The 13314-nt window shown below is 42.8% G+C and overlaps 2 protein-coding genes across 7 annotated transcripts in view; both read left to right on the forward strand.

The window, feature by feature from the left end:
- Nucleotides 1-3933, forward strand: part of ZC3H7A (zinc finger CCCH-type containing 7A) — a 45949-nt gene extending 42016 nt beyond the window's left edge. For 4 of the 5 annotated variants that reach the window (XM_007058131.4, XM_043524569.1, XM_027820616.3 and 1 more), the window contains exons 21-23: nucleotides 968-1101; nucleotides 1664-1827; nucleotides 2986-3933. In XM_007058131.4, the coding sequence (XP_007058193.2) occupies nucleotides 968-1101; nucleotides 1664-1827; nucleotides 2986-3175 (488 nt within the window). In that variant the 3' untranslated portion in view covers nucleotides 3176-3933. Of the gene's footprint in view, nucleotides 1-967; nucleotides 1102-1663; nucleotides 1828-2985 lie in introns of those variants that run through there. The other variant, XR_005226974.2, reaches the window with a different exon arrangement.
- Nucleotides 3934-6821: 2888 nt separating this feature from the next.
- Nucleotides 6822-13314, forward strand: part of TXNDC11 (thioredoxin domain containing 11) — a 100636-nt gene continuing 94143 nt past the window's right edge. The window contains exon 1 of one of the 2 annotated variants that reach the window (XM_037910347.2): nucleotides 6822-7433. In XM_037910347.2, the coding sequence (XP_037766275.1) occupies nucleotides 7294-7433 (140 nt within the window). In that variant the 5' untranslated portion in view covers nucleotides 6822-7293. The remainder of the gene's footprint in view (nucleotides 7434-13314) is intronic. The other variant, XM_037910349.2, reaches the window with a different exon arrangement.

A 13314-nucleotide genomic window follows, 5' to 3' on the forward strand; every position in this document is an offset into this window, starting at 1 on the left:
GCTTGTTAATAGCAAAAATGTTTTTAAATAAATTAATAGACCTCAACTCTGTTGTCCCTCTGCGAATTTGAGTACACAGTCAATCCCTTACCTCTCTCTAAAAGTGCAAATTTTCAAAAAATTCAATGAATAGAAGATTGTTGGGGGCGGAATAGATCTGGACAAGGAGAAGCAGTCTGGAGATAAATGTGAGAAGCAAGGGACATATGCTTGTTTTTTTAAGATATATGTTTGCTGTTGAAGAAAAAAAATCCAGAATACTTAATGTTGTTGATTTAGTTAAATAAAACAATTTAAATGTCTGTCTGGTGGTGGTCTCCTCCTCATACAGCATGGCAAGAAAATCTTCCAAATATTAATGATTAACCTGTTGAATTGGAGATAGTTCACCTCCCAGTGACTTCATAAATATCTGCTTCAACTACCATTGGTAAATGAAATAACCAAGCAATCAATCATTTTCTGATATAGCTGTAAAACTAATCTGAAAAGTTTCTTTTTTCAAAATAAATTACTGTATAAAAATGTATAGTGTGTACCTGTTAAAAATGAAACCTACATCTAACTCTGAGTTGTGAAGAATATGTATTAAGGTTATAACAACCAACAAGAATGCACTTTTATGTAGAAATCCATGATTAAATAGAGTCTTCGTGACTTGTGATTTAAATCACATCCGCCCTGCTACTCATATTAGGTAAATCTTAATTTCTCCTAGCTAGATGTCTTGGAAGAAAGTGAGTCAGGCTAAGAGGCCAAAGTTTCACATAGCTGTCATTTATTAGCTACTGTGGCTCTCTCCTCCCCTCGGGTCTGCAGTTTGTCCTTTCTTTTCTGCTTCTACTACATGGGGACCTAAAGATATCTCTGCCGTATTTCCAAATTATGTCTGCAAACTCAGTTACATATTGTACTTACTCTCTTGCCTTAATTGCTGAATACTTATTTTAGCTTCTGCTCTTGTTAGTTCAAGACATGGAGCAGTTGTATGAAATGTGGCTGAAGAGTCAAAAACCAGAAAAAGGAGAAGATACAGCTACTCAAGCAAACAAAGAAAATGGGAAGCAAATTCATATGCCAACTGACTATGCTGAAGTTACAGTAAGTAATGCAGGCTTAGTAATTATCCTAAACTCTGGAGGTTTTTTTGCACTTAATACTGTGTTCCTTGCTCATACACCAAATACTGTGTTCCTTGTATGCAGTGTTGTTGTGGCCATGTCAGTCCCAGGATATTAGAGACACAAGATGGATGTGGTAATATCTTTTATTGGACCAACTTCTGTTGGTGAGAGAGACAAGTTTTTGAGCTTACACAGCACACTCCTTCAGGAAGCTCAAAAACTTGTCTCTCTCACCAACAGAAGTTGGTCCAATGAAAGATATTACCGCACCCATCTTGTGTCTCTGAAATGCTTATAGTTAGCTAATGTGGAGTCATGCTGTGGATCAAGCATTAGTGCTGCTCTTCAGAATCTACAGAGCCTGGGGAGGGGGGTCAAAAACCTCAGCTGATGACTCCGTATAAACAGACTTTAAAATTATTACTGTATATTAGCCTGTAATTGTTTCTTTAGCTAATCCAATATTAAACTGTGTTAAGGAGCAGTTCTGTGCATGAAGTATTGATTTTTCTTAAATTTTTTAAATGTGTGTAAACCAGGTGGATTTTCACTGCTGGATGTGTGGAAAGAACTGTAATAGTGAGAAACAATGGCAAGGTCACATTTCTTCAGAAAAGCATAAGGAGAAGGTATTCCACACTGAGGATGATCAAAACTGTTGGCAGCATCGGTTTCCAACTGGATATTTTAACATTTGTGATAGGTATGTAGCATTTATATTTGAGATGTCAAAGTTTCTCACTCGCAATTGTGGTATAGCAAATATAGGCAGATACTATAATTACTGCCGTTACCTGAGATGGTGAACATTGATACTTTTTTTAATGACACCCACTCTATTAGTATGCATTGTTGAAATCTTATGCAAAGCAAACAGTTAAATAGCAATATTTTAACATGAATGCCTGAGTGACCAGATATTTAGTGTATTTTAATGTGTGGTGAGAAGGTTTGGCTTTGAGTGCCAGATGTGGAGCTATGTGGAAAGGTTCAAACCTTTTTGTGTTAGGATGAAACTTTAAATAATAGCATTGGTACATCACAGCTATTGCTATTTTCCTTAACGAATTACCTGTAGAATACAACAAATGTATGCAGTTCCACCCACTATTCTCATGTAACAAAGTGTCTTGAAATTATGGGGTGTTCTTTGCAAAGCAGAAATTCACTTGTCCCAGAAAATACTGTCACTGGAAGCAATCTATGAAATTCAGGTATGTTCCGGAGGGCCCTACACACCAAACTGGCCTGCTGGCTTTCCCAACGCTCGTTAGTATACTCTACTAGCCCGTCTTGGAGGACACAGCCTTTTCACCCAAGCCACTTGGCCTCAGGTAGACCAGTTAACATGCTTTAAATCGCTGGAGCCAACCTGGTTGGCTTTGGAGTCTGGGATCCAAGGTTGGAGGTCTACAGGGCAGGCGTTTTCTGTGGCAATATTAAAATCTTCATTTTAGTGATAAAGATAAAAACTAATGGCTGTTACAGACAGGAATTCTGATGATTTTTGGAACAAACTGAATTTAATTGATTAATATCTTAAAATGAGTTTTTTGGGGGAGGGTGGATTTGGGCTAAGTGGAGAAATGAGGACTAGAAGGCCAGAGCTTTGTCTCCTGTCCCCCAATCACTTTTTCCTTACCTGGTTCTCAGAGACTATTAAAGAGGGGAAACTGAACTGATGCATCTTCATTTTAGAGAGAAAATAATCTCTCTTCTAGAGAATTTGTGCTTCTTTAACAAAGGTCTAATTATATGAAAAACATGGCTAGTAGAAAATATTTAAGACTTTTTAAAATCGGATGGCTAATTCATGATACTTTTGTGAAAACTATAATACACCAATTTATTTTTTAAACAGATATATGGCTGGTACTTGCATTGAAGGAAACAACTGTAAATTTGCACATGGAAATGCTGAGCTCCATGAATGGGAAGAACGAAGAGATGTACTAAGAATGAAGCTCAGCAAAGCAAGAAAAGACCACTTGATTGCTCCAAATGATAATGACTTTGGAAAATATAGTTTTTTGTTTAAAGATTTAAACTAATACTAAAATGATGCATTCATGTTACCTTATGGAAGCATAAACTAGAAAATTTGACAGTAATCAAAAGCATGTGACAGAAAAGCAGCAGGTTTTCTGCTTATATTGGCATATAATTGTTCCTCCTGAACAGCAAAATATAGTAGATATAGGGGGATTCAGAAGGCCTGTCTGTGTTCTCATGAAACAGAATGGTGAAGTAATAATAATTAAAAAAAAAGATATAAAGTATTACGTGCTTATTCGCCTTCTGTTGGACAGAATGTTATGAAAGAGGTGGAGGAGGAGGGAGGGGTTATAATGTGTAGGAAGCCCCCCTAGTGTTGGTCCTTCAGATGAAAACTTTATGGTAAAATTACAAAACACACTGGGTGTTTTGGGCTAAGAAGAAAATTATGGATGAAAATTCTTTAAATGTTTTAATGGAGAGGATTTGTTTAAAACAAAACTTTGCTATTTATCTCTATGTAGGTTGCTAAAGAGGATTTTCTTATTAAAAAGGATTTTAAGCAAAATAACCATTTAACTACAATATATGTTGAATGGGGTATTTTTTCTCTATTTGTATATTTCAATATAATTTACTGAAAAGGATCTTGGGAGAAAAATGTATTGATTTTTTTGAAAATCAAGTAGTTAAAATTCTGTTTCTTGGTCATTGCTGTTTAAATGATGATTTTGAAAGATTACACTTGTATGTCAGTATTGTGTATTGTATGAACCAATGTTACCTGTAATAAAGATAACTTTACATAAAGCTACTTTTTGCATTTAGCTTCTGATTGACGTCTATTTTGCACGAAACAGTTACTTGCCCTTAGAAAAACCTTTTTGAGCAACTAAATCTAAACAAGTATGTTTAGTTTATCTTCAAGTTGTAGCTGATTTCTTAGAATAGTTTGCTTTTGAACTGCTGCTGACAACCCAAAAAGGGCAAATGTTAGGAATAGGTTTTCTGCACTGGTAGACTGAATGGTCATTTATACCACACATTGGGCAACACGGATTAAGTCAGGAAGTACATTTAAAAAATAAAGCAGTAAAGCTTGCTTTAGGAGGTTATTTTTAAGTGTCCACCCCAGAGGAATGGGACAAAGTGCTATCAAGTTTTGTATTAGAATCATATGGTTCCCAGCCTCTTGTGTTGGGAACTCTCTCTCTACCCCCCCCCCCCCCCCCCGCCCCAAAGTGAATCGTACTTCACAACCCACTTCAGAGATAGGCCCCATCCAGCAGTGAAAGACCAGAAGAGTTATACTTTGCTCTGAAATGTCACTTCTGAATAAGGTTACCCTCTGGGTCACAACTATGAAATCTTTCTCTTCTTACCGCATTTTGTCTTTACTGCAGATCTGTCTGCCTGCTTCATTCCTGACATTCATTTGTGCTTTTCTTAATCCCGCTCCCACAAAACCCCCACTTCCTTTTTAATCTGCTCCTTTATTGGCTGATCTGTTTCCACTGGGAAAGCTTTTAAGAATTATTTCAACTGTTTGAATGTGGTTACTGAGATTCAGGCCATAGTTTAGTTCCATACATTTTACATTATGCAAAATCAGCTCGTTCAAGTACTTGCACACTACAAACAAGCCTGGATATTGATCTGTCCCTTGTGGTCCATGAAATGAAAGCATAATGGATTCAAATGATACCTTTAAAAATAGAGCATAAGCCCTTGCATGATAAATGCTCTTTACTCTGTGTCCATACAGGAATTACAGTAGGGTACACAGGTTACATAGAATATTTGACTTGTCCCTGAAGTACCAGTTGTTGAAACGCTAACCTTCATTACACTTGTCTTAATTTGTTTTAATAAACTTCTAGGATTGAAATAGGACTTCTTCTCTACTGGTCCTGTTCTTTCTATTTGGCAAACATATTCCTGCCTCTTTTCTCCTTTCAGTTAACTTACCTGCCACCCACATCAACAAGCTGTTCCCTTGGGGCTTGCTCAGCGCATGGGGCTCTCCACCCTTTGTACTCCCCGGCACGTATTTCAGGAGAGGAGGGCAGCCTTGTCGTCCGTCTCTCGGGTTTACCTCAAGTGGGACCTGCAGGAGGGTGCTCCCTACCCACCCCAGGCCCTCCGGGTCTCTGCATAGGGCTCTTGTCCCCTGAGCCCCCTTGGCCGTCCCACCTACACACCTTGACCAGGCAGCACAACCTGCAGCTGGTTTGCCTTTGAACCGTGCCAAGGACACATCTGTACACGCTTGAACTCCATACTTTCTCTATTTCCTCACCCTCGTGTCCCTACCCGATACTAAGTGGCAGGACCTATTGCCACATATTGAGAGTGAGGAACCCCAGTGGGGCAGCCTATATTCCACCTTGGTCCCACAGTCTGCTGGAGATATTAGTTGGCAGCTCCTTCATTGAGCCAAGGCGTGTACATGGCCTGGTTCACCCCTGTTCTCGATTTCTGTCCCTTTTGCTGTGTGAGGGAAACCCTGGCACATGTTTACCTTGAGTGTGCCAGGTTGCAGCCCCTTTTCCGGCTCCTCCTCGACCTACTGTTGCATTTTTGGCTGCACTTCTCCCCACCTTCTCATATATGCACACCCTATCTGTGGCCCCACAAAGTCGTGGGACCTCCTTGTCAACTTAGTCCTAGCGATGGCCAAAGTGGCCATCTACAATACCAGGGACAGGATGTTGACTGAGGGGGCTCTCTGCAACTGCGGGGCCTATTTCCGATCCTCTCTCCGTTCATGCATCTGGGCAGAGTTCCTCTGGGTAGCATCTGCCACCTCCCTTGACACCTTGGAGGAGCAGTGTCCCCTCCCAGTTTCCTTTTGACCTTCTGACCTTCACTCCTGTCAATTTTTCTGTTGTCCCCGATAATTGAGTCTTGGGCTCAGTGAATCCTCCCCATAGGCTGGGAAGGGTCCTTTAGTCATGAAACCCAACAGGACATCAGTAAGCTGTGTTTTTGTTTTTTTATTGTAAGTTACCTTGGATAAGCAAAATCACATGAAACTAGGTTGTTTCAACAAAACCCCTTTACTGTTAAAAGCCTCCAACCTTCCTTAAACAGCATGAGTTCATTTTTTGTGGACGGTACTCAAATGGGTAAATGCTTCACAGAAGGGTGCGGTTCCATTCTTTTCACCTGTCCTGGATTTATTCAATCTGTTACATACTTACAAGAATGATCAAAAAAGAGGGCTTGAACATTTAGCAACATCTACTATGTTGAGACCAATCCAAAAAACGGTCACCGCTTTTCCTGCATTGCTGCTCACAGAGGACTAAATAGCAGTAGTGGAAAAGGATCAGGCACCTGAGCTGGCCGAAGATTCAGAGGACATTCGACTCGGTCCATGTACCAACGGGTTCACGCTTGGGAAGAGTATCTCCACAACCACAGAGGTCAGACGTTTGGCTTATGTTCAGTAACAAAGCAAGAAAACAAGGGTTTGGTAGGTTTCACGGGGCGGCAGGGGTGCGGGAACAATATTTGTAGTGGCGGTGCTGAGCGCCATTGAACCAAACTGTAAACCCTGTATAGGATGGAACCACTTCAAGCCAGGGGAGTGCTACAGCATTCCCAGCACTCCTAGTTCCAGCACCCACGCGCCACGGGATCCGGCCGCAAACCCCGTCCACACCTCTGGTGGCGGGTCGGTCGTGTTTTAACCATTGGTAAACGGGAAGGAGGCGAGTACCGCTGGGGCCGTGGACACTGCGATAAGCCCCCGGGTTCTGCGGCGACGCACCCCACATCCAACCCCCTGCGCGCTCCTAACGCCTTTCCCCTCCATTTCTATTGACCAAGGAGGCCTCAGTTGGGGGTGGGGGGCCCGTGCGGCTCCCTCCCCCCCGATCTCTCAGCGGTTCAGTCGCAGGCTCTGCGCTTGGCTGTAGGCAGGCCTCAGCCAGGCGCTCCCGCGGCGCAGGGCCGGGCCTGTGTGCGCCTACTCTGGGGGCCTTGGCTGGCGGAGCCCGGGCCGGGGCGGGCGAGGAGACGTGGCGGCGTTGGGTTCGCTCGTGCGCGGCAGCCGCCCCCAGCCGTCCCGCCCCAGGAGCCCCTGACAGGCCGGGGGTAGGGAGACGTGTGCGAGCGCGAGCGGCCCGGCCTCGCTCGTCCGCCCCTCCCCGCCCCGGGCTGGGAGGTGATGTCGTTATGCGGAGGCTCCGGCCACTCCGCTGCCCCTCGGCCCCGTGCTGCCCAGATGTCCCGGAGACCCGAGCTGCTGTGCGGAGCTGCGATCGTGCTGGGCTGCGCCCTCCTGGTCACCCTCAAAGTCACCTGCAGGTAACCTGGCCCGTGAGCTTCCCGGCCGTAGGGCGGGCCGTGGGCTTCCGGACACTGGCGTGCACTCCGGGGGCGCTGTGGGCTCCCCTGGGCGCTGGCAGGCACCCCCAGGAGCCTTGCTGGGAGAATATGGGGGTGTTGAGGGCTCCCTGGGCACTGGCACGCACCCCGGGGAACCGCTCCATGAGAAAATGGGGGGTGCTGAGGACTCCTGTGGGCACATGCACCCTACGGGGCCTTAGTATGCAGAGTTGGGAGGCCCAGAGCTGTTCTCAGGGCACTGACCTATACCTCGAGGCCTTAAATGGAATATATTGGGATTTCTAAGCTTCCCCATTAGTACTGGTGTGCACCCAAAGGTACCTAATGGTAGGCCTGGTCATCCCTCAGATCTTGCACTGGAAGGACATTAGTGTCAACCGCGTTAGGACATTGACAGGCACCAAGGATTCCCTAGTGCAGGGGTTCTCAAACATTCTCATAGCATGCTGCGTTCATTGTATCTTAATAAAGAATTGTGTTAGGAACATTCTGCCATAAAGGGGATACCAAGCAGCTGCTTCTCTCCTCTGTACACCAACCTGGCTGCTTTAATGTCATTCTTCTGCTATCCACAGGGACTGAATGCATTCATTTAATCAAAATGAGTTTTAATAGCTCTGTCCCATAGGAACTGCTCTCTGAGAATAGATCAATAATCCTTGCGGTCCAGTATCCCATCTTTGACAATGACCAGTACCCCATGTTTCAGAGAAGGGTGTAAAAGCCCCCATGATGTACCATATTATGCAATATTATGGAGAGAAAGTTCAGTCCAAACCTGATCAGCGCTAAGTTTGTTTAACTACTTTTGACATGTAGTGGAGATTTAGATGCAATTAGTTTTGCTTCATGTTTGATCTTTGTGGTAACATATGTTCCTTGTGTGTGTGCATGTAGCTTTCATCTTGCTGTGTATGGTTAAAATTTTGTTTGGAAACTCAAAATGCAATCTCAGAACTTGCTTTGTTTTTTATTTTTTTTTATGCTCTATAAATATATTTAGAAGTTTTGATCTTTCCTAGTATATCTATTTAAATATATAAACTAATGGCAGGAAGGTAATTCTATTATGCTGTTACCAGAGAAAGAAAGTGCAAAAAAGTGTTCAAATAATGTAAATGTGACTTCCATTAAAAAAATTACTTGCGTTTAAATTGGTACATGGGAAAGTTGCTGCCTTTACAGCACCAGAATCTGTAGTGTTCTCTATGGAGAACAGCACAGACAGTGGCATTGTAGAGTATTCCTTACATCTCTCGCAACGTACTTAAATTTGACCTGGAGGTCTCAACCTAGACCTCTAATGTTGAGATAGTAGTTCTTCCATGTCTGTTTACTCTCTTGTTTCTTTTCTAAGAAGTTGCCAGCTGGTATTAACTGTGATCATGGTTTTTATGATGAAGACGTTCAGATCAATAGACAGTGGACTGAGACTTCTAACTTCTTTTTTTACTCATAGGACAACGAACAGTCAGATGGTGACTACTTTTGCTTACTGTCTCTGAGGGTTAAAATTGCATGGGGGTAGTATATTTCATGCCCACCACTGCTACCCTGTCTCAGTTTTTTAAAAAATTCCCCTATTGGTAGGGCCCTATCAAATTCACAGCCTTGAAAAACGCATCATGGACTGTGAAATCTGGTCTCCCACCATGAAATCTGGTCTTTTGTGTGCTTTTACCCTATATGATACAGATTTCATGCGGGAGACCAGCGTTTCTCAAATTGGGGGTTCTGACTCAAAAGGGAGTTGCAGGGCGGTTACAAGGTTATTTTAGGGGGGCTGCCCTTACTTCTGCACTGCCTTCAGAGCTGGGTGACTGGAGAGTGGTGACTGGTGGCTGGGTACTTAGCTCTGAAGGTGGTACCCTACCACCAGCAGTACAGAAGTAAGGGTGACAATACCATACCATGCCACCTTTACTACTTCATTGCTGCCTTCAGAGCTGGTGGCCGGAGAGTGGCGGCTGGTGGCTGGGTACTTAGCTCTGAAAGCTGAGCCCCACCAGCAGCGGCGCAGAAGTAAGGTTGGCAATAACATATCATGCCATCCTTACTTCTGTGTTACTGCTGGTGGTGGCGCTGCCTTCGCAGCTGGACGGCCAGAGAGTGGCGGCTGCTGACTGAGGGCCCAGCTCTGGAGGCAGCAGTGTAGCAGTAAGGGTGGCAATACCATACCATGGCATCCTTGCTTCTGTGCTACTGCTGGTGGTGGCGCTGCCTTCAGAGCCGGGCGGCCGTAGAGTGGTGGTTGGTTACTGAGGGCTCAGTTCTGTAGCCAGCAGTGCAGAATTTAGGGTGGCAATACCATACCATGCCATTCTTGCTTCTGTACTTCTGCTGGCGGTTGCTCTGCCTTCAGAGCTGGGCTCCTGGCCAGCAGCTGCCACTCTCCAGCTGCCCAGCTCTGAAGGCAGTGCCACCACCAGCAGCACTGCAGAAGTAAGGGAAGCAGTACCACAACCCCTCCCCCCCATAATAACTTTGTGACCCCCCCCCCCAACTCCCTTTTGGGTCAGGACCCCTGGAATTACAACACTGTGAAATTTCAGATTTAAATAGCTGAAATCATGACAGTTATGATTTTTAAATTCCTATGACCATGAAATTGACCAAAATGGATCATGAATTTGGTAGGGCCCTACCTATAGGACAGTTTCTCAAGGAAGGGTGCACAGATGCCTCTTCTGATGCTTGTCATAGTGTAATGGTTCTCAGCCTTGGGGGGTCATGGTCTCAAGATAGGTCTCAAAGCTACTTTCTGGAGCTACAGGTTGTAAACATTTTTTCACAGAACTTAAACTTTCAATTATTCAAAATAAATTCAAAATAAATTAAATAAAAATAAAATAAAACAAAATAAAAATATTTGTAGCTCTCTGGCTGCAGAGAAAACCATTGTAAATAGCTGTAGAATTTAAATTTACTGTATAGGAAGCTGGCAGTGACATCTATATTTAAATTGTTTATCACCTTTCTTGCAACCTTTACCTTCTGAGAAGCTTTCAGACCTCCATTGTTTGCAGCAGACCTTTGATGTTCACCGGGCAGATAGCCCTGTGCATACAGAAGTGCCATTTTTGTCCTTTGAAATTCTGTTAAGCTTTTGTTGAGATATAAAATATTGAAAATAACCGTTTATTTTATCTCGCCAGCTGAGGAAGACTTCGGCAGCATGCCAAAACAATAACTAAAAGCAATTATTCTAAGCCTGGCCAGCATCACACTGTTCTGAAAACATCTGGGAACGTCTGGAGCTGCTGTAACAGGGTAGAGAGAAAGAATGAGCTGGGCTTTCCTCTCCTTCTCACAACCTTAGCCCGATACATAGCTCATGTTCCCCTGTTGGGGCACTACAAATAGCAGGAACCCTCCTACCTCCTCCAGGAGTAGGGTAGAAAGAGAGAGCCGAGTTGGCTCCCTCCAACCATCCCTGGACCCAACATGTTGCTGGGGATGCCACATGGCACAACTGTTTCCCCCACAACCGTTGGTGTGAAAGGTGGATGGAGGAGACCTCAGCGAGGCTCCCCTGGAATCAGCACCTGGACACAGCAGTCTGTCCCCTTCTGCTGCTGCCAGCTAGAGTACCTAGTCCTGAAGCTCAAGGGGTAGCAATCTGTGCTGCAGTACTGCAGGCACACCTTTCAAATCCTCTTGCTGATGCATGGTGGGGAGATTGTCACAGTTGCACATAACCTTGTTTTTACTTTTATTCATTTTAAAAAATACCCAAGTGCCCCAAACCTAGGAAATCGCAAATGGAAAAACTACATTAATAGAATGTTACCGAGGATGCAAAATCAAGCATTCAGAAGTTAGGCAATGTCAGATTTTTGGTTGTCTGTGTAATCTTGAATCTGTTCCCTTGTGTTGAAGTTTTACGGTACAGTCTTTAATCATATCTTCACATGCTATTTTTGCCACAGGACCTTGTTTCAGTCAGTGCAGCTGTTGGGTGCACAAGGGTGAATTAAAGTTGCACAGACAAGTATAAATCTGGTATTTCCTAATCTTTGAGTGCTTGACTGTGCAATTTAAATAATGTTCTTTTAATGTATTTTTGTATATATGGAATATATACTTGTTTTAGAGAGTATGCAAGTCATGAGGTGTTCAGTACTAATGTAGAAATTGTACTTTAAAATATATCGTACAACAACTATTTATACTGAATGTGAATGCCAACTTGGGTCATATATGGCAAACAAAGATTAAAAATGTGTTAAACATTGTGCTTCTTTTTGGACTGAAACAGGACAAAGGATTCTTGGATATGGGGTTGTTGGAGGAAAAAAAGTGGGTGGTTTTGCCATAGTGTTTCCAGCAGCATAGTTCTGATCAGTACAACTCTGCTATGGAGGTGTTAACTGCAAAAGTAGAAGTACCAGCATGGTCCTCCAATGCTGCTGCAGTGGTCATTTGGAAGTTAGGAGAAAGGCAGGGTAAAAAAGAGAGTGACAGTGGTGTCAACCTTTACATATGATTTTAAAAAAAAATTCTTCAGTGTCTAGAGATGAGGGCCACATTGTGCTAGGCACTGTACAACATATGCTACTCTGAAGAGTTTAAAGTCCAAGTTTATCCTTGATCCTGGAAACACTTGTGTGCTTAACTTTACTGCCATGAGTAGTTTTGTTGAACTCAATGGGAGTACACGTGGCAGTAAAGTTAAGCATGTGTGTGTTTGCAGGATTAAAGTCTTAAGTGTAAGACTATAGATATTAGGTGGATAAAACAGACCTTTAAACAAAAAGTTTAAACTGATTTTTATGGGCTGGTGTTTGCATAACAGTTCATCTAACGTTCTTCCGTATACCTCATGCTTATTATAAATGTATAATCTCAGGTTGTTCAGGTCCAACCATTCACTTACCCCCTCACATTGGTACAAGCATTTATTGTTATCCTTTTGATACTGAAGTGATTGTGGATCCTGGCTCTCCTTTTCCCTCTAGTAGTTTGGAAATGGTTAAAATTGAGAGCAAATAGAAGTTACTTTGCTAGTATTCAGAAGCCCATGAGGAGTTAAGTTAGAGAAAATCAATATAAAAGCTGCCAGACCATAACTTCCTTCATTGATTTTTTTTTTTTTTAAATTTACTCGCTCTCCCCCACCCTCAGTTGGAGACTGGCCAAATATTATTCGTTTGTTAGTTAAATTTTAAATTGTCTCACAGTTTAAAACCTTTCCTGCACCCCATTTGAAGAGAGCAATCTTATCAGTTAATATGTTTCATAGTAAAGACATCATCTATTTAGATTCTTATATGTGGCCATTAATCTGAATTTTGTAAAGTTCTTGTTTAGAATTCCAAAAACTTTCTTTTAAATAAAAACGTAGGATTCCCATAACTTTAAAATATTTACTGAGGATTATTACTAAATATTAAACTCCAGTAGTGTGTTCAGTACTATACAAATGAGTGAAGAGGCACAGTCCTGCCCAGAAAATTTAGGATCTGTTTCATAAAAGCAGGCAGAACCATTCATACACTTTGACAAATTAAAGTGAGTGTAGTGCTAAAAAAACTTGACATTTTGCAGAGTAATTGTGATCATGAAAAGGGCTTTTTTATGCCTGAGTTAGTGTGTTGAGTGCAAAATAATTTTATTCCAGGGTTACTAAAATTGTGGCCTGGAGAAACAAAGAATAGGTAGGTTTAATTACTAATAGTTGTTTTTCATCAAGATATTAGATGTGCATCCCACCTCAGGCTCTTACTATAGCTTAGGGCAGGGGTGGGCAAACTATGGCCTGGGGGTTGCATCCGACCCTCCAGACGTTTTAATCTGGCTCTCAAGCTCCCACCGGGGAGTGGGGTAGGAGGCTTGCCCC

The sequence above is a fragment of the Chelonia mydas genome, chromosome 10, assembly GCF_015237465.2.
Source record: "Chelonia mydas isolate rCheMyd1 chromosome 10, rCheMyd1.pri.v2, whole genome shotgun sequence".
NCBI lineage: Eukaryota > Metazoa > Chordata > Testudines > Cheloniidae > Chelonia > Chelonia mydas.